General features: G+C 42.8%; 2 protein-coding genes across 2 annotated transcripts; both read left to right on the top strand.

The window, feature by feature from the left end:
* The first annotated feature begins 1,967 nt into the window (after positions 1-1,967).
* On the top strand, positions 1,968-15,085 carry phf12b (PHD finger protein 12b). Its single transcript, XM_084558284.1, has 15 exons — positions 1,968-3,041; positions 3,346-3,527; positions 5,125-5,197; positions 5,974-6,430; positions 6,685-6,805; positions 6,890-7,022; positions 7,116-7,277; positions 7,544-7,687; positions 7,832-8,570; positions 11,706-11,810; positions 11,926-12,072; positions 12,192-12,287; positions 13,003-13,085; positions 13,204-13,342; positions 13,782-15,085. Exons 1-15 carry the CDS (start codon positions 2,976-2,978, stop codon positions 14,267-14,269), a joined length of 3,135 nt encoding a protein of 1,044 aa, XP_084414410.1. The 5' UTR covers positions 1,968-2,975; the 3' UTR covers positions 14,270-15,085.
* A 1,849-nt stretch (positions 15,086-16,934) lies between these two features.
* On the top strand, positions 16,935-20,186 carry LOC311498486 (dehydrogenase/reductase SDR family member 13-like). Its single transcript, XM_084559105.1, has 5 exons — positions 16,935-17,470; positions 17,678-17,796; positions 18,037-18,160; positions 18,657-18,983; positions 19,320-20,186. Exons 1-5 carry the CDS (start codon positions 17,344-17,346, stop codon positions 19,577-19,579), a joined length of 957 nt encoding a protein of 318 aa, XP_084415231.1. The 5' UTR covers positions 16,935-17,343; the 3' UTR covers positions 19,580-20,186.
* Position 20,187: the final 1 nt, after the last annotated feature.

Here is a 20,187-nt window from a genome sequence, read left to right as displayed (position 1 = left end):
TTTTATGTTATAACAAAATAAGAATCTGCTATTTTGGTGTATAAGTGTCTGTAGCATACACATACAGTGAGGAATTTAGCTTTTTTATGTTATATATTTAGTTTATAGTGATAACATTGCATTGAACTTACTTGCATTTCACAAAAGAAAGAAAAAAACTTAATAATTTTAACTTACAATATTGTTTAGAATGCTAATTATTATTAGATTAGATCAGATTTATATAATTCAGTGGAAGTTGATAACATGTAATGGTAAACAGCTAAAAAAAGAAACTGCTTATGGCTAATTTAGTTTGGAGTCCACGCACACTCTCACTCTATTCCTCTGCCCTCTCCCTCCAGAATCTGTTTATGAATATGCTAATACTTTCTCATTCATCACTGAAAGTCCGTCCTGTGTTTGTGCAATGCAGACTTCGTGTTTCCACATTACACTGCTGTAATCTGCTTCCCGGACAAAGGCTCGCTTTTACAAACCAGTTGTAAATCCTCCTACGTAGACGCGCCTTCAATCAAGATTTTAAGTGACAAAAATCATACTACCTGAAATCTGTCAGTGTAGCCCAAACATCCCCCCCGAATATTCCTAATGTTTTGTTTTTGTTTTTCTGTCATACCAATGAACACTAATACTTGAATAAATGACCTGTAACCTGCTATGTGGGGCTTGATCAGACTTGGGTATGTGAGGGTTAATAACACTGGAACTTATGTATTAATTCAAAATTAGGAAATGTAAACCTGTGTTTTTGTTTTTTTAATTTCTTTTTCAATTTTTATGTTCATGGTCACTTGGACAAACTTCAGCATCCATTTGGTACAACACAATAGAGCAGTGGCTCCCTCTGCTGGCGGTGGCTACAAATTGCCCATCATCCATCAGGCAGGCAAGCTCATTTTAAACCACCTGGCCTGAAAACTTAATTCATACCGTAGTCTCTGGGATTGTCTTTAAATATGGGATGTCACTGTGATGCAGCCAACCAGGAAGTGGATGTTTATGGTCTTATTTGTACGAGGGACTAAAGAATGATCACGATCAATCAGGATTTTTTTCTGACCACATTTCTCTCTCAAAGACGATGGTTCCCCACTATCCTTCCAGTTTTTAATCATGCATTGGACAGTTCTTAACCTAATTTTAGTAGTTTCTTCAATCTCCTTAGATGTTTTCTCTGCTTGATGCATGCCAATGATTTGACCCTTCTCAAACAGACTAACATCTTTTCCACAACTACAGGATGTGTCTTTTGACATGGTTGTTTAAGAAATGAGAAGCTACTCATTGCATCAGTTGGTGTTAAATAACTTATTGCCAGCTGAAGATAATCACCCATGCAGTAATTATCCAATAGGAGGCTCATACCTATTGGCTTAGTTAAATCCAGGTGGCGACTTATTTTTTTTGCACAGTTTTTACTCACATTTGTAAAAAAAATAACACAACACCCTCACGGAGGCCTCAAAGCCATTTCGATCGTCGATCCCAGATTTTCATCCACTTAAGAGATGAATTTATCTTTCCTACAGATGAGACATAAGAACAACAAGGAGGCCACAACATTACATGAAGACATGGAGATGACTTAAATCCACAGAACAGGGACATATTCTTTTTAAAGTACTTTAAAAAGAATAACGGTGTTGTGTGACAAGCAAATACTAGTTTGGTTTATTTTTTTGTGTTGTGTTCTCTTTACTGCAGAATGTATAAAAATCACTACAAACATTTTTTTTTGGTGAGATTATTTTTGAAACTATCCCTATATTTACATCTAGAGATTAAGATGTTAATGCAGTAGGTCACTGCACATTTGGAAGATTTGGGAGATATTTTGAAATTTTGCAAAAAGAAAAGAAATATATGAAATACTGTATCCTGGTTACACCCATGAACACGTTTGAAGTGTTTTTATTTTTAAGTTACTGTTGAATTACTTTTTAATTAACTAATTAGCTGACTAAAATATTATTTTTAATTCATGTTTAGTTTTTTACCTGACTGTGCCTTGTGTGTCTGCAGCTGTGGAGAGAAACACAAGTAAAGCTGGACTGTAGCAGTGACATAACGGTTTATTTTAGGAGCAGTATAATCAGCTGCTAAACGCCGCTAACAGCTAAAATCATGAGGCTCTTATGTTAACAGACGAGGCTATCGATACAAGCAGTCGTTTGTGCTGTTTCCGGTAGCGACGACGTCTATTTGACTAACTAGAACAATAGCAGCAGCCGAGTACCGAGCACTGTTAGCTCCTCTCGTTACTTTGCATGTATCCTCGTAATTATCTATATCCGTTCCAACGCGCATGCGCGTCCGGCGGTTCGCGGTTGCGCCAACTGGTAGAGGATGTTGCTAGCAGCCAGTGTAGATGCACAGCCTTTTTCACAACAATAACATCAACCAAATTTCCATCTCCCCGTACCCGATTTGAGGATTGTACCTTCCGAACGCTGTCGGACACCGAGCTTTGGACCGCAACACGCCGAAATTCCCGTTGTATCTTTCGGCTACATCTCGTGTTGACAATGGGAGCGGAGAGGTTTGCAGATTTACAGGGCTCCTCTTTGCAGGAGCAGAAACAAGAATCATGGCTGGCCAGCTAGGCCGCAGATGGATTTTGTAGCTAAGAGCAACAGTCTAGTGATACAGAACATTGTACGCGTTCGTGGCACTTGCACACAAAGGTGGTGCTAAGTAGTCTGTGTTTTAGTTAGCACGATTGCCTTTCGTTTTTGTTGTCTTTTTTGGGCCAGCAACACAAGCTAGTGAGCCCGCTAGCTTCTTCACAACCTTGACTGCTTGACGTCTTGCCTTCGTAGTTAGCTCCTTTAGCCAGCTAACGATAGCTAGCGTCGCTTGGCCAGCCATCCGCTGGGCAGAGACATTAGGAAGAAATCTTGCTGGATTTACCTTCGTTGTTGTGTGCCCCGGGGCAATTGTGTCGCAAATTCCTATCGTCTGTTCCTGGATGAATGTGGGACAAAATGGAGACCCCGACGATTGTGTACGATTTGGATACCTCTGGGGGCTTAATGGAGGTGAGTTTGCTACACTCGGAGGCCTTTATCAAGTGAAATGTCTTCTTAATGTTTATACGTTAGTGTATTTTACATAGTCGTATTTGCAGCCAACATCAACAATTCACCCTGCTGTCAAACACACAGCTAGCTAGCTTAAAATATGGAGTTGTGAATGGAGGCCACAAGTAAACGTTACCGCTTTCTGAAAGCTTGCGTGAAACGGAATAGCGGACACGAAGCTGTGTATTTTCCAACTTTGTAAGACGAGCAGTCAGACCCGTTAACTACGATTTCTGACCAAACTGCTTGACGGCTTTTACAGCAAATCCAAACATTGCTGGCGCCCCCGAAGTCCGAGGAGGTGGAGAAGAGGAGTCGGAAGTTGGTGAGGGACGTCCGGAGGAGCGGCAGGGCCACTAACCACGACACCTGCGATAGCTGCCGTGAGGGGGGAGACCTGCTGTGCTGTGACCACTGTCCTGCAGCTTTCCACCTCCAATGCTGGTAAGTTGCAAATGCCACAACCTGAACGCGCAGGGCATGGTGTGCAGGCATCTGTGCATGCCAAGTGTTAATCAGACGAGAAAGTAACTTTAAAGCTCCCGCTGTTTGCATATTTGGAGAGTGGCTGAATGCAAGCTTCAGTAAGGATTGTCCCCAGTTTGTTGTCCCCCTGTATTTTTCACACTGTACTCGCCCATACATCTGAACAGAGGAGGGCGCTAGTGAGCTATGTGTTGCAATTTTCAAAGTTGAATATTCAATTTGCAGTGTTTTCTTGGGAGCTTTTTTACATGCCGAATTCACCAGCAGACATGAACAAATAAAACCCTACCAGGAAGTTACATTTTCAAAGTACTTTGGCAGCACAAAGTCGAGTAGTGCGTAAATTTGAAGTTTATTTACTGGAGGTTGGTGAGCAGAGAGAGCACTTCTAATTTGATCTCTCTCGAGCGACTCTGTAGCAAACCGTTACGTTGCCAACCTCTTAGGAGACGATGGGCCGTTAGATACGTGTTGTCTGGCTTCTCGCGTTTGAGAAAAGTTTATGGAGAGCAAAAAATAAATAAAAAAATCCGCTGCTGTCAATTAAAGCGCACGTTAATTGCGGGTAAACCGAATATGTACGCGTGGCCTTGTTGACCAGAGCTAGCTCGCAGTCCGCCCTCCTGCCGCGGCTGCAGCCAGCGGAGCCGCTGCTGCTGCTGCTGCTCTTGCTCCTGCTGCTGCTGCTGCTAAAAATGGAGGCGACTCTGCCTCTGTTTACAATATGGCGACCTCCCTGCTCCTTTTCTTCTCCACCGCCATTTTACCAACCTTTTTAAATGTAAGCTTTGGGGCGAAACACGTTCAGCGTTTGCACGGGAGAAAACGTCGCGTCATTTCCCCGATAACGGCATATAACAAACGGCATGCCAGCGTTTGTTTGGACATGTCACAGAGATCCACCCCATTGTAGGATTTCTCCGGTGCGCACGGTTCTGCTTAAACATCTGCTTGCAAGATTATTTTAACTTTAGCAATTTGAATTGAGTTGAGTTCAGGCTGTCACATGGAAAACGAGCAAACACAAAAAGGTTGTCTGTGTGTGATCAGGCATGTGGATGGCTTCAATTTTATAATTTGTAGTTTTCTTCTATCCACACATTGCTCAAATTGACTTCTGATGATCATTGCTTCTAACTGGGGTGTGTAGGATGTAGATGACTGTCCTGCCTCTTATAACTACATTGCTTTATTATACTTATCGTTCTGTAAGCCAGTTGCCACCCTGGTACTTCTCCAATGGCAGCACCATATTGTTTTTCACCTTTTTTTGCAAGGTTTGTAATTTAATATTAATGGACATGTCAGGTGTTTCAGTAAAAATAGAGCATACTGAAATTTGACAGCACAGAATTGTGCTTAATCGTAATTTAGGTATCAGTCCACCAGATGGAGGCAGAGGGTGCCAAGTTTAATAGCGGCCCTGGTTCTAGGAATGTGTTTTGTACATATTGCATGTGGGATAATCGTGAAACGGCGTTTATTTGCCGCACAGACATGTGTTAGGCTATATCGGCCCCTTTACTGATTGTTGTGTTTCATCTTCTCGCAACAGCAACCCGCCTCTAAGTGAAGAAATGCTTCCCCCGGGAGAATGGATGTGTCATCGTTGCAACGTTCGGAAAAAGGTGAGTGGCAGACCCTTTCTTTAAGGTACAAACACACTATAATATGTGACTATCGGCAGTGAAGGCAGGTTGTGATGCGGTTGCGCTTAAACACGCTACAAAGACTACTGCCAGTGACCAGTTGGCACGTATATTTTGCAAATGCATTAAAGGAAATGACTCTTTATACCAGCAGGTGGCAGTAATCTGTGTTCATCAGTCAACATAAGAAACCAGAGGAGCTACTTTAGATGTTAGTCCATCATCTGTCCTCACTATGGCATTTGACACTTGGTTGACGTACAATGCAATAACAGACTGACGGGCGACCAGTCTGACCACTCCCCACACATGCAAGTCACTTTATTCATTCTAGATCACAGAGTTGAGAAAATATGTGATAAATGCATTTGAATGTTCAGATGAGATAAAGATGGGAAAACCAGAAGAGCCTTCTTTGTGCCCTTTGAGTTATTTTGTTTACTTTCATAGCTTCCATTTCTCTCCCTGTGCACTGATTTGCTCAGCTGATCAGCCAATCAGAGTGATCTCTCTCACCAAAGCACTCTGTTGTTGATTCAGAATGCTGAATCAGATGAAAAGCTGCAGGCAGGGGCATGACTTGTGGCAAAAACTAGGACAACAGATTCTCACCAACAGCTTTACTGTGGCAAACTACCGACCATTTCCTTTACAGAACCACACTTAAGTCAGTGTTCCTGTCGTGCCCTTGTCAGTGCAGAGGGAGCTGTCTGCTATATGAACTGACAAGTCTGGTCTGTATTTCCTGTTGCCAGAAGCGAGAACAGAAGTCCGAACAGACCAATGGTCTACCGGAGAAGTCCTCATCTAAGCGCCCTGCTTCCCCGCCGGTAGAACTGGACCTCAGCACTGGTCCTTTGCGGCTCGACGGGCTGCCTCCAGGTGCCGGAGCAGCTGGGCCTGGTCTCCGGGTGGCCCAGGTACGCCTTTTGGAACGCAGGACCAGCAGCAGGCCAAGCAGCCGGCCCGGGACTCCAACTTCCAACACATCGTCCACCCCGACGCCCTCAGAGGAGCAGAATGACGGGGAGGAGGAGGCCGCAGAGCCTGAGGACGAAGTTCAGGGCACAGAGCTTGAAGGTGCTACGCTAACTGCTCCAACACCACGCCTCCTCAAGAGGCCCTTTCAGCTCCTAATAGCAGCCGCCATGGAGAGAAACCCTACACAGTTCCAGTTGCCCAGCGAGCTCACCTGCACCACTGCACTGCCAGGTCTGTCTCTCATAATGAGTACCAAAACTTTCACAGTGATGTATTTATTTTTGCAGGTATTCAAATATTAGGATTATAATCCTGTCAATTCCAAATACACAGAAGATGAGTGACGTTGTGAAGAGTACTGCACTTTAGTCATAATCTGTGTTGTGGGAGGCATTTTAGATTTTTGATACCCGTGCAATGGCAATCTTAAGTACATCGATGCTGGCTTGTTTATTTAATGTTGCTAATGTTGTTTGAAATTCTAGGCACCAGTAAACGAAGAAGAAAAGAGGAACTACTAGGAAAACCGTTCAGGAGGCCTCAGCATGAACTGGATCCCAATGGTCTGGTTCCTCTTCCAGTCAAAGTTTGCTTTTCATGCAACAGGTCAGAGCAAACAGATTACTGTGTCTAAGCAGAAGTACACAAAGACATGTGTCTCACACCTTTTACTTGTATGTACTCTCCCAGGAGTTGCAGGTTGGCGCCGCTGATCCAGTGCGATTATTGTCCTCTGCTGTTCCACATGGACTGTCTGGATCCTCCACTCACAGCTTTACCTGCCGGCAAATGGATGTGTCCAAACCACGTTGAGCATTTAGTGGTAAGAGGCTAAACTTTCCATGTTTGTTTGTTTTGTCTGGCCGTACTGAAAGAACAAATCATTTTTCATCTCTTGCGTTTGTATTCTTTCCAGCTGAATCAGAGGAGTCTTAGCCTGTCCAGCCGCTGTCAGCTCTTTGACCAGTTCCAGGACAGGATGTCCCAGCACGCAGTCAAACTAGACTTCCTGCGAAGAGTCCATCGGCAGAATGCACCCAACCGCCGCACCTCTCACCAGCACAAGAAGACCATCAAGGTCTGAGATTTTTTAGTTTCATAGTTGTTGATTGTTTTTATGCACATTTGACTATGTTTTAGTTTCCTCTTGCTAATTAACCAGAAGACAGAACTTCAAAGTTATTCTTATGGCACATGAGGGAAAACTGCAGCAAACTGCTATAATATATGCAACATTATTATTGTAACCTACCATGTCAGGAAAAGTGATGTTTGTTCAAAGACATGTTAGGACATTTGTAGTAAAAGTGGCAAGTTTCTCTAACAGTCGTCATTTTTCTTTAGGTTCCAGATGCCATTAAGTCCCAGTACCAGAATCCTCCTCCCATGCTGCTTCCTGCAGGGGTGCGTCAGTTGGAGCTGGTTTGTAGTGGCGTTCCCAAGCGTCAGCCATTAAAACACCTCACCACAGAAGCTGATCAAGAGGAGGTAGGCACTACAGAAAATGGCTTCCACAGTTTGTCTGAAATGTATTGAACTCTAGGGCTTATGAATTAAATGTGTTCTTCAGGTGGGAAAGAGAGCTGGTAGTTGCTTCTTAGTGATAAAATGTGGTTCTGCTTTGTTAAACAGTGGCTTCAGGACGTCATCGCACTCCAGTGCAGCATCATGCGACACTTATCCATCAAGCAGAAGGCCTCATCGCCGGCATCCACAGTGTCGTCAGCAGAGTGGGACTCTAAGCAGGATGTCAGCACAAAATGTTGCATAACATCAGAGGATATGAAATCTCAGACCTCTTTAGGAAGGACTTCTTCCCCTGACCCCGGCTCTAAAGCTTGCAGCACACCCGATGACCCTCAGGAGGGCTCTCTTTCCAGGAATACCCCAGCAGAGCTGGGTGTTTGTAAATGCAGCATGCCACCATGTCAGAACTGTAGGAAACCCAACGGACCTCTTGCAGAGGTTCAACCTCCCAAAGCCAACGGGCCTGTAGACTCTAACACTGCCTCAGGCTCCTGCAGGCAGGCTGAGCTGCAGCATAGACTGAAGCCCAGTTCAACACTCCCAGACACAGTCCCTGCAAGTTGTCTGGTAAACCACATAGGAACAGGAACGGTTAAAATGGAGCCTGAGAGCTCCACAGAGTCCTGTGCGCAGAAGAACTGCCCCGCTGCTCCCACGATATGGCCCCACAGCATTGAGCAGAACCATCGGAGCCAGGCAGAGCTCCAGGATGTTTGCATGAGTAGAGGTGAAAAGCCCTCAGACTCCATCACCAGCAGTTCCCCAACAGAAAAAGCATCTAAAGGCAAACAGGAGCATGACTTGACCAAGATGGGGTCGTCGTCATCATCATCACCAACTCCAGGTATATATATTCTCACACTTTCTCGAAAAACTCTACGGCTCTGCGTAGAGGTCTGCGTTGTTGCCGTAGCTCTGTGTCAACTTAACGCAGCTTAACCGCCTATTATTTCTCCTTCTGCCTTGTGGTGATTAAAATGCTTGTTTTCTGTGTTAAATTTAACTGACTGACTTTAGGTTAGTTAAATAATTAAATAATCTTTTGTCTGGCAACTAGGGCTGCAGCAAAATGATTTTTTCAGTCAATTAATCTATTCATTATATTTTCAATTAACCTATTGACTACTTTTTGAGTAGAATATGTCAACGAGTTGCAATATTTACTGAAAAAGGCCTAACCCAAAGTGAGGAAATTCATCAGAACGGCCAGAATCCCAAAAGAAGACAAAGTGGAGGCACACTTACTAAAACTGAAACTACCACCAACTGCAGCTGAGTCGCTGAATATTTAGACTTGGTGGTTGGTTGGTGGTCGGAGCCTGGGAGACACTGTTTCCTTCTTAGTTGTGTTTGAGAAGAGACTCAAGAGCAGATGCTAATTGCTAGCATGGCAACGCTACTTTCCAGTGCTTACCAAGTTGTACCAAGTCTACACATAGAGATCTAATAGTTTAAACTTCAATAGCTGGACAGCTCGGGTCTCTCTGTGTGGAGCTGTCATGTTCTCCCTGTCTCTGCTGTGTTTCCTTTTACAAAGACATACATGTTAGGTTAATTTGAGTATGAATGGTGACAGGAATACCGATGCATTGCCTATTTCTATCAGCCAAGTCATTGAAGGTAAATCATACTGAACATTATGTAAGTCTGAATAAAATTCATTAGGAAAAGTTGTTATATTTCGGTAGTTAATCAAAAGTTTAATCAACTACTCATAAAAGAATCTAAAAGAAATATTCTACAGTCATTGATTAAAAAGTTATCTTTTGTTGCAGCCCTAATTACAATCTGTAAATGTACTGGAAGGAAGCGCTGCTGAACTAACTGTTCTTTGTTGAGGTCTTGTCCAAGACCCAATGGTAGCTGCCAGGTACTGACCACCAACCAACAATCAGGCAAAACTCGCTGCTGTGGTCCAGATACTGGCGCTGGTCTCGTTGTTTTGAGGTCGGGAGCCTGTTGAGGTGCTCGCAAACAGCCGTTGTGCCATTTTTAGTAAGCGTGCAACTTACTGGAAGTGACTTCCCACACTTTGGTCTTCAGGTTAGGCCTGGGAAAGCACGGGAAGCATATATACATAGATAAATAAAGCAAATTGAAAACACCTCAAAGTACTCCTGGGCAAATCAGCTCAAGTTCCAAAACAACCAAAGCAGTTCCTGTTTGCAGTTCAACCTTCTTTTTCTGTATGGCGTTTGGAATTTGTGTCTTAGACCTGTATGGTCCGTAAACACGGTTTGCGTACGTTGCATCCTTATTCGTGCTTTTCCCTCAGAATGGCTGCATTCATTCACTCTTTTTCTGTATTGAATGCGATGCAGAAAAAGCTACTGGGTCTGTCTTACCTGGTAAGGTGCCAGAGTTTTAAGTAAGCAGGGTGTTTATACAGCCACGAGGCATTAAATTGCTATGAAAATAAGGAGCTGCATGCCTGAAAGGTATTGGCCGTGCTTCATTGGTTTTTAGAAGGCTTGAGTACTGTAGCATCATCCACTTAAGCCTCATTTAAATACACACACATCTGTCCTTTCTAAACCCCGTCTTCCACCCCATGTTCCCTCCGTGTTTATAGATACACTTAATAATCATTCAAACTAGTGCAAAATTGCCTTTTCAGGAAATGCAGTGTGTAACTGGAAAGTCTGCAGACTAAGATAAGCTGTTGTGAAAGTGTCAGACAAAACAACTTGTAATTATGGTTACCTCTCATCCAAGCAACTTCACATTTGACACTTGCCAGATGTAGACCAGATGAAGGGTTGTCTAGAAGAACAGGCAGAAACAGAGACGCCTTGCTTTTAAAGATGAATAGGTTTAGGCTAGTTATTTTTCTGTGGCAGTTACAACTAGATTTTTATTTTTTTTAGCAATAATGGCTTCAATAACCCATGAAATAGCAATACGGTGCTTGGATTATCTTGTCAAAAAGCTTCCAAGAAAGTAAGAGGAAGTTAATTCTGCTCTAGAGGTATGAACATTTCAGTCATTGCATATTTGGTTGGTGGTAACAGTGATTGCAGTGCATCCTCTTCATCTAACAGCTCGCTGTGGCTGCGCCTTCCTGTTCCATCCCTCCCTGACATATTTCAAACTCGTGCTGTCAAAACATTCAACAACTATAGTTTTATAGAGGCGTTTATGATCACTGATTGTCGTAAGCCCTAAGCTCTGTGGAAAAATGCACCGCCGTTCCTGTAACTACTTCACAATAAAAGTCAGCTTGTGTTTTAGTGAAGGTTCAGCAATAGGAAACACATGGTTTGCATTAGCAGCAATTTCAACTCTGACACCCTGTATTTAATCTGTATTGAGAGATCGGCTCAGTCGCCACTCTGTTGCCTCATTTGGCAATCGTGACTTAACAGACGTTTGCTTTAACGAAAATCTTTAAGATTGCCACGTTAAACGAGATATTTTATTTTATCGATCTTGCTAGAGCCCTTCTTTATAAAGTCTTGTTGAAGTGCGTTAAGTCTGTGTTTTAGGACGGGCGTAACAAACCAGTGAAGAAATGCTCAAGTTGAAATGATGGCGTTTCTTTAGTACGTACGCCGTTCAGGCATAACATTATGACCTTTTTCCTAATATTAATAGTCCTAATATTGTTATGATGTGCATTAGATAGGCTGCATCCTGCTGTGGATGTCTGCTGCCATCAAGGAGTGTCATTGCTATGGGGTGGGGGTGCCTGGTCTGGTCTAGATGGGTGGTTCATGTCTAAGTAACATCCACATGAATGCCATGTCCAAACGTTTCCCAGTAGAACACTGAATTGACACAAGATGGTCAATGTTATTTACTTCTCTTCTCAGTGGTCATAATGTTATGCCTGATCGATGTAGAAGCACACTTAAATAATTAAATGTCTTTTAAAATAAGTTGCGTTACATTAATGGATGATGTTGCCATCCAGTCAAATGCCCAACCCTCCAGCTCTGTGTCAGTTCATTTACCACTTTGCTGTCTTTGTCCTCCTCAGACAAGAAGGCTGGTCCTGGACTTATGGACTCAGTACTTCCCAGCACTCTGTCTGCCATCGCAAACCTGTCCAGCTACATGAAGGATGGAAAGGAGGAGGATGGGGGTAAGTGTGCCCACTTGGTTGTGGTGTGACGGTTTTGAACAACTTTCAAGAATCAAACAAACTGTAATTACCTTCTAATGTGTGTCTGTGTGTGTGTGTGTGTGTGTGCCTGCAGGGATCGAGCTAGACAAACTGGATGCAGAGATGATCAAGCTCCTGGCCTATCAAAGGATCCAGCAGCTCTTCCCCCCAAAAGTGCCCAGCACTCCACCTCCCCCAGCCATCACCACTGCCCCAAAACCTCTATTCCCCGTCCCCGACAGTAAGACGCCAACTTCTCTCTAACACTGCTCTGACGTCTGTCAGCACAGTTTTCTGCTGAATAATAATGCATCGTCCAATTCAAAGTGTTTCTGAAATTTTTTATTTTTTTTTTCCTAGGTCAAAAGAAGGTGCAAGCCAGAGCCGTCTTCTACCCTCTGACAGGAAAAGGAGGAGCTGTTAGCATGTGCTATAGGACGTTATACATTGGATCTGGTACGACATGCTCACTTCATCACAGTGATGTTAAAACTTTGAACAAATTATTAATTAATACTCATTAATACTTAATAATACTCCATTTGCCTCTGGTCCATAGTGTCCAGGCTTTGAAAATGCATTTCAGTATTCATCTACTGTAGATTGAGGGAGCAAACTTTCAGCATCAGTTTAAATTGATAAATAGCAATTTTTAAGCTCATCAGAGTTAATTAGTTAGAGTTAAAGCATAAATATTTATTACACTAACTAACTCTGGAGTCAATAAATGTACGAGGAACATTGTTAGTTTCGGTTTCTGATTTTTAAATAATCTTTTCACCAATTTAAGATATTTGTTATATATACCAAAACTTGTTAAACCGTAATTTTAAATCGGTGAGAAAACATATCAGCTCATATTAAGAATTACTATTTCATTATTTTACACATTTTTCACCGAATTAAAGTTTTTTTGGTAAACCGTAATTAGTTACCAAATAAGTTTAAAGAGTCATACGTCATATATGTTTGTCATATATATGTATTTTAAATATGTCCGTGGAACAGAGAGAATATTGGTTATTATTTTAAGGTTAAATATGACTTTACATGTGCTTGTGATATCTTTAAAACGTGCCATTCTCTCGTAATATGCTTTCACCCTGCTATGAGAAGAGCATTAATTAATAATTCATTTTAATTAGACTACGTTTTGTAACGCTTTGTGCAGGTGCTGACATGGATGTGTGCCTTACAAACTACGGTCACTGCAACTACATATCGGGGAAACACGCCTGCATATTCTATGATGAGGTAAGGGCTTTCAAACTACTGCTGTGCTTTAGCGTAACTCCCCAACCGTTAAACACACCGAAGCAGGGTTGTTGTTCAATACGTAAGTGTAAGTGGTTTGTGTTTCCTTTTCCTCCAGAATACCAAGCATTATGAGTTACTCAACTACAGCGAGCACGGCACCACGGTGGACAACGTCCTCTACTCATGTGACTTCTCTGAGAAGGCCTCTCCGTCTCCACCCAGTGGACTCGTGGCTAAGGTCCAAGGCATCATCCGTGAGTTCACTTTCCTGTTTTTCCTCGCAGCCCTAGCCTGTTTGTTTTGTTAAAAAACTATTTGAACTGAGGAACTGCAGTATTTTGCACAGCAGGAATAAGCACGCGTACAAAATCCAACCCAAGCTGATGTTGTCATGAGCGCTTTACATTAAAACAGCGATCACTTGATCCGTCCATCATTATTTAGTTTTTATTCACTGATGAAAAATGGTAAACGTTATTCTTTTGACAAACCTAAAACTGTTGAATCTCATAATCCTTATTGTGTGGCTTTAGGTCATCCCTGCTGGTGTGATCAAACACAGAAATCTTTTTTCCCTCACACTGCAAAGTTTTGATGCTGGACCGAAGTTTAAAATTTGCTTGTGGAGTTGGCATGTCACAGCCCGTGTGGGCGTTCAGCATGCCTCCAAGTTACCATCTGTTTTCCGTTCAGGTCGCAGTAGGAAGCGCGAGGAGGACGAGGGCCCCGGCTCCGTGGTGAGTGTGTTGCCAGCAGGCGGTGTGATGAGCAGCCAGGCTCAGGGCGGTGCGGAGCCAACGTGCAGCTGCAAGGCGAGCAGCTCCAGCCTGATCGGAGGCAGCGGGGCGGGCTGGGAGGGCACGGCCCTGCTCCACCACGGCAGCTACATCAAACTGGGCTGCCTCCAGTTTATCTTCAGCATCACAGAGTTCGCCAGTAAGCAGCCCAAAGAAGAGCAGACTGCCACTCCTGCTGCCAGTTGCACAAGCACCACCACCAGCAGCAGTGGCAGCGGCGGCGGCAGCAGCAGCAGTGGGGCCAGCACCGCCCCCACCACCATCACCTCCACACCACCACCGAACACTGCCGCCGTGAGTAGCCCTTCCAGCCAGGATGAGGCCGACGCTGAGACTGTCCCTCCCCACCAAGTGCCCGTACTGCGCTCCAACTCGGTTCCGTAGCTCACACAGGAAGCCCCAACCTCCCTCTTTTTGTTTTGCACCTTCCAAGTCACAATGAAGGGAAAGCTGCACAGCTGGTTGGTCAACAGGGAAAAAATTTATTTTTTCATTTTTAATGGTTTATATCTTTGCATGAACTTGAAGTATTATTGACAATCTCTTCTGTTTGTGAATGACTGACAGTAACCTTGTGTTCACTTCAGACCGTTAGGACTTTGGGCAATTGTTATTTAGCTGTGCTCGAATTTTTATTTTTTTTATTTTTTATTTTTTTTTTGCCAGTGTATTAGTTATGTATGGTGTAACCTTATTTTGTCAGTCAGCCCATTTAGCACAAACCTTTTATTTTGTAGTATTGAATTCCATACATTGTAATTTCTTTTGCTGCTTTTGCACCACAGGTAGCTATATGTATGAAAACATACATGCTTATACACTATGATATGTATATATACTGTAAATATATATAATTCGGTGCCTCTCAATTGGAGAAACATTGGATTTCATGTAGATTGCCATTTTTTGGTTTTTAACTGTACAGTTCATGGAATTTGTGATACCGTGTAGAGTTCCAGAAGTTTTGTGATAAAACTTGTTCTTAGTCTGTACTTTCCGCTGTAGTCCATCTGTAAATACCATATTGTTTTAGCACTCATTTTAACATCTTGTGCTGCTCTGTATATAGGCACTCTGTCTGTACTTGCTTGTCTATTCAAACCTGTAAATACAGAAAGATTTTCTAAGAACAAACTCTGGATTTGTTTATTTTAAGATTTTTGAGGCCCCACATTGGTCTTCATGTGTTTGGTTAAAACATTTAGACACCAGTTAAAGCCTTTGCTGTAAACCAGCATATCTAAAACTATTTTTGTTCTTGTTCTCACATTTGATTTACAAAAAGTGCGCGGAAGCTGCAGATGCACACTTAATATCTTTTCCTCTTTTAGTCAAATTTATACGCCTGTTTTTGCGCAAATATTCTCACAATACCTCAGATATATCTCACTGTAAACATTATTCTGCTTAATACCTCTAACATTGACTTAGATAAATGCTATAAGCCTTCTTCAGTATGTAGGAACAACAGACTAACAGTGGGTTGGGCCTCCCTTTCCCTTCTGGACAGCTGAGATCTTCGAGAACGTTCCTGCATGTCAACTCACCCATCCGACCCCATCCCAAAGGTTTTGGACTGGATTCTGATCTGTTGACAAAGGAGGTGACTGAAGTCCACTTTCAGGTTCATTAAACCGGTATGAGATTCCTTTTTGCTTAGACATGCTTCATTATCCTGTTGGAAGTAGCAATTCGAAGATGAAACTGGTTGGCAACGGTGCTCAAGCATGGTGGGGCTGTCCAAATTACTATTGGTTGTATTAAAGGGTGCCAAAGTGTGCCATGAAAGCCACCGCACCTCCAATTTGGTCTGAGCTTGGACTGTGGAGATTCATCAGTCCAAGTGACAGTCTTCAACTATCCCGTTTTGGTGAGTCTGTGTCCACTGCAGCGTCAGATTTCTGTCTGTGGGTGAAATTGGTGGTACCTGACATACTGTGTTCTTCTGCTGTTCTCTGCAGGTGTACACAACTGTGAAGGTGGTTGGTGAATCGCGGAGAGCGAACGAGGGGTACTGTTAATCCTGACGATGTATGATATGTCATATCCAGACCACCGCTGACCTACTGAGTGCCTGAGGTAGGGTACAGTTGGTAAGGTCTGAAGTTCAGTCCCAGCAACCACCGCATTGGGATTTAGACCGAAGCTCATGCAACACTTTATAGAAATTGTTCACTTGTAATCAGTCAGTTTACATTCTTGTTTGTTTCTATAATTACAGCCCAGTCTACTGTTTCAAGGACGCATGGATCTCCACCAAATGTATAAAACCACAAGTGGCAGTTGTTGTTGAATCACGGCAGCCAGTGTGGCTTTGGCGCCACCCAGTGGTGGTGTCAGAACAGGCACAGCGGCAACACCTTTTTAATTATGACGTGATAAAAAACACAAGCCCGTTGCCACTGTTTCAGCTTTGTTTCAGACACACCATGACCCGGCCGACCTCACAGACATATCTGCTCAGTACTGGTTATATTGATAACATGCTGTCTCAAGGTGATTCTGAAGTGTGGCTGGATTATTCTGATTCCTCATTATCAGGATGTCCAAATACCTTCCACGTATTATTTACATACAGATGAGCTCCTTCCTATATCCACCCCCTGAGCCAGAACTTAGCATCCCACAGCAAATAATCCTGCACAGTACCTCCAGTCTTGGACCCAAACTCATAGACGGTCACGGTTCAAGGGTTTTGTCTAGTCATTTCCTGTTTTATAAAAAAAACTGTGCACTGGTGGGATTTACTTCCTGTGTTTGTCACATTTTCCTCCGACTGATTTCTCCACCTTTTTACCTTTGGTGAATTTAGTTTCTCCCCAGTTTGTTTGTTAAATTGACCATGTGGAGTTTTGGATTTCTTTTTGTTTCTTTTGTTTGACTTTAGATTTATTCTTTAAAGGACTTTTCCTTTCACCGTCCTACTGAGGTGCAACAAGAGTACATAGGTCTCTGTAGCCTGACTCCTGCGCAAAAACAGATCTATCCATGAAGCCTTGAAGCCTTTGTGATGAGATGAGAGGTTTGTGGCCTAAAAGTGAATTGCATTACATGCCGTTAGTTGCATTACAACCAACATCTGACGAAGTGGTGGCTAGTGTTTGATGCTGGTGTGTGAGTGATTGGTTAAATGTGACATTGTGACTGTAAAGCGCTTTGAGTATAAATAGGTAGAAAAGCGCTATATACATAAAAGACCACTGACCGTCTGGAGACGCTACATTGGGTTTTAGATAATGATCTCTTGATCTAATGATGACTTCCCAGTATCAGCTGACCCTATTGATTTGTCATTATGATTCTTCTGTTATTCTTTATTCCAGTTCTTCTGTTCTGCTGTAACTTGATAAGTCACGCCCACAAAGGGCAGAACCAGGTGTGTTTGTTTGAATGTTTACATATCGGAGCGCGTTTTCTTGGTGCAGGCAGTCTGCTGTGAGACGCCAAGGCTTGGAACAATGTCTACCTTTCTGCTGGTGGCTGGTGTCGTTATTGGAGTTGGCTACATTTTCCATCATATAGTGGTGAAGGGAAAGGCATGCACGAGCAAAGCAAAGCTGCATGGGAAAACTGTGATTGTAACTGGTACGTAAAGGTTCAGATTTGTAGTGGTGGTGTTTCACTATGTATGTTGATACAAATTAAGAATCCATGTAGCGCCTTTTGCCCGATGACAGTTGGGATAGACTCCAGCCCCCCTCGCGACCCTTCACAGGACAAGCTGTTACAGAAGATGAATGAATGAATGAATGAATGAATGTAGCATAACATTGTATTCCTTGTTGCCTCCAGGCAGCAATACGGGTATCGGGAAGACCACAGCCATAGATCTAGCTAGAAGAGGAGCCAGAGTGATTTTGGCATGTCGCAGTAAGCAGAGAGGAGAGGCTGCTCTTGAGGAAGTCAAGAGAGTAAGTAAAAGTCTAATCTGTTTCTTCCACAACCAGGAGAAGATTCAATTCTTCTGACTTCAACTTCTAGCTGCTGGATGATGTGTGGATGGTATTATGCCTGAAATGTTTACACTAGCACTTTTTTTCTTTCCAAAAATGTACCTGTAGCAGGCTTCGTCATATCAGAGGTAGATGGATGCTGTTACCTGCATCCCTTTCCCATTTAACCACTCATCCAGTGATCATTGTCTCCCACAGGAGAGCGGCAGCAATCAGGTGGTGTTCATGCAGCTTGACCTGGGGAGTCTCAAGTCTGTTCGCAGTTTTGCTGAAACCTTTCTGAAATCTGAACGCAGACTAGACATCCTCATCAACAATGCAGGTTAGACCGTTCATTGCAGCATAAAAATCCAACCAGCATTTCAAATCCATGTTTAGAAGATTGTGTCAGTGTCCGTGCGGTTGAATGCAGAATTGTCTTGAACAGTTTAACCTTTAATGCATAGTATTCAATGGAATTCATTCATTTTTTTCTTTTTTGTGTATAGACGATTTTCATACACATAGACTACCAGTCTGAAGTATGCCATCTTAACTATGTCTCATTCACAGAACTGTGTAATGCATACTGGCTGTATAAGAACACCTATCACTTTCAGCTGAGCATTCAAGCTTGTATGTAATGCATTGTATAGATATTGTAGATATAATATATGTGTAATGTGCTTTACACGTAAGTTCTGGAGAATCCAGATTATGGTAGGTTTTCCCGCGTATTTAAAGTATTGTAATCATTCTTTCGTTACATTAAAACCTTCCTTGTCTTGATGCTGACATCTCTGGAAACAGATTTACACTGTGTCCGTGTTTTGTCCCAGGTATTTACTTGCAGGGTCGTACAGAGGACGGACTGGGAATGATGTTTGGTGTCAACCACATTGGTCACTTCCTCTTGACCAACCTGTTGCTGGAGCGACTGAAGGCTTGCGGACCCAGCAGGGTGGTCAATGTGTCGTCTGGGTTCCACCAGTTTGGAAAAATTGATTTTGACTGTCTGAACACCCACAAAGCTCTGGGACTGGGGACCTCACTCATGGAGGTTACAAAGATCTACTGTGATACCAAGCTGTGCAACGTCCTCTTCACCTATGAGCTTGCCAAGAGATTGCAGGGGACTAAGGTCACTTGCTACTCCCTCCATCCAGGTCAGCAGTCAGAATATGACACCATTCACTTAATGCGAAATAAACACTACATTACTGTATAGTACATTGGTTCCATGAAGTGTGGCATACCACAACTGTTAAACACAGTTCAGTGAAAAATTTGACAGGTGGACAAAGTCTTTGATTAGCAGATTCACTAGTGTGGTCAAGACATAGTCTCAATAAATATTGCAGATACTAAGAAAAAAGAGGTACTGGTCCAGATTCCATGGTACCTATGGCAAAGGCATCTCTAGAAGACATTAGTCAAAGCTACTTATTAAGTTATTACAATCTTATAAGACTAGGAAATGAAATCTGTTTTTGTTTTTACAGGTGCTATCAACTCTGAGCTGGACCGGTACTCAAACCCACTATTCAAACTATTCCTGGTGCCTATAAAGGCTTTCTTCTTCAAGAACACCGTCCAAGGATGCCAGACCACCTTGCACTGTGCCCTTCAGGAGGGGATAGAGCCTCTCAGCGGACGTTACTTCGCCAACTGCTCTGTCAGAGAAGTCTCCGCTAAATGCAAAGATGATGCAGCTGCAAAGAAGCTGTGGGAGCTCAGTGAGAGAATGAGTGGCCTTGCCTAAAAAGCTTTTCATTTAATTCATTATAAAATGCTCTAGCTGATTTTGTTCGATATTAATAATAGGCATACATACTTGAAGGCTTTACCTGAGTCATGAGATGAAAAGATTAACCAACAGCACGTAAGGCAAGCCAGGTAAGGCAAAGGTTTGGAAAGCCCTTCCCTGCCCCTCCAGTCCTCTCTGAATACAACTGGCTGGATAGATTAACTTAGTTTGCCATGACTCTGCAGTTTTTAGAGCTCTGACTTCTTTTGTTTTTTTTTGTGTACAAGCATGTACTCATTGATAAGGCTAATATCTGATCATGTGACAGAATATTAATATAATAAAAAAGTGAGTGAGTTGATTTGTATGTGTGTTATATATCATCAACATGATATAGGTGAAAAATCAAGTTGTGTTCATCTCTGAAAAAGCAACCTTTGATGTTAATTAACCAGTATGGTTGACAGGTTTCTGGTTTCACAGGTTTGGTAACTCTAAAGGTTCTCCTTAACTGGAGAAAAGGTTGATCGTCAGATTATTGCACTCTGTTCCAGATGCACAAAACCGAAAGCTTGTTTAATCACTAATCTTGTTAGTGATATTGTTTCAAGACCGCATGGATC

Source organism: Chelon labrosus, assembly GCF_963514085.1.
Source record: "Chelon labrosus genome assembly, chromosome: 13".
In the NCBI taxonomy this organism is placed as follows: Eukaryota; Metazoa; Chordata; class Actinopteri; order Mugiliformes; family Mugilidae; genus Chelon; species Chelon labrosus.
Note: the sequence above shows the minus strand (reverse complement) of the source record. Positions and strands in the feature narration are given on the sequence as shown.